Genomic DNA, 985 nt, shown 5'->3' with positions numbered 1-985 from the left:
TCTTTTGAAGGAGATGGAAATCAGGTTGTGCGTAGGAAGCAAGCGAAAGTATGGGAAATTCTGAAGAGCCAGATTTCCGAATGAGAAAGAGAACTTTACCCTGGAGACAGATGGCTTTTTCAGGGTGGGAGGTAGAATTTAAGCCCTGGAAGGGGAAGGAACGGAAGGATGGCAGAAGATGGCTGGTCAAAAGGTATCGGAAAGGATTTCAGAGAGCGCAAAAGCCCAAAGCGCTAAATTTTGATGCGGTCGAACGGAAAGTGAACCAACCTGGACGGACTGGACGACCAAGGGGAGATTGCTTGTTTTCAAAGATCAGGATCTGAAAGGGGGGGGGGGGGGATTTAAAATACAAGAAACTCACTGCACTGTCCCCCAAGGTGCGATCTGCCCAAAGTTCAGTGGAGACTTCACGGAAGTTTCGTGCGTTTTGGGACCAGTTTGATTATCGCGTACATCAGCCAAAAGACTTGTCCAACGCAGCGAAACTGACCTACCTCTGTGGCTGCTAAACCGGCAAAGCGGCGGATGTTATCAGCAGTTTATCTAGCAGCAATGCTGATTATAAAGTGGCATTGAATCGCCTGCGCAAAGAATTTGATCGACCGGTCAAACTGATCCGGCATCAAATCAGGAAGCTCGTGCAAGCGCCACCAAAGGACGTGGGTCTGCGCTTACAATACGACTATCTGAGAGGGACAATCGACGCGTTAACTGCTCTGGGCAAGGATCCAATGAAAGGTGGTCTACGAGAAGGTGAGCTCTCCGCAGCTGAGATCACGATTGCTATCAGTCGTAATGGCCTTCTGACACCGGTTCGGATCAAGTGGGACGAAAAAACACAAAGGCCAATGAAAACGGATTGTCCCTAACTTGTCATAAAAATCTGGAATTTTTTGGGAAAAAACAACTCTTTCTTCCTGGAAAAAAGCCCCGTCCGATAAAACCCAAAAACCCTCCCAACCCCCAATATTCCCAAAGCCCA

The 985-nt window shown here is 48.2% G+C and overlaps 1 protein-coding gene across 1 annotated transcript; it reads left to right on the top strand.

Moving 5' to 3' along the window:
* Positions 1 to 143: 143 nt before the first annotated feature.
* On the top strand, positions 144 to 872 carry Tsp_04948a (putative translation initiation factor IF-2; the record flags this gene model as incomplete). Its single annotated transcript, XM_003369487.1, is given in 3 exon segments — positions 144 to 193; positions 213 to 304; positions 551 to 872. Coding segments are annotated over 3 exon segments (464 nt in total), but the record flags the coding sequence as incomplete, so codon positions are not given.
* Positions 873 to 985: the final 113 nt, after the last annotated feature.

This window comes from Trichinella spiralis (assembly GCF_000181795.1).
Source record: "Trichinella spiralis strain ISS 195 chromosome Unknown Scfld1557, whole genome shotgun sequence".
Taxonomy (NCBI): domain Eukaryota; kingdom Metazoa; phylum Nematoda; class Enoplea; order Trichinellida; family Trichinellidae; genus Trichinella; species Trichinella spiralis.
Note: the sequence above shows the minus strand (reverse complement) of the source record. Positions and strands in the feature narration are given on the sequence as shown.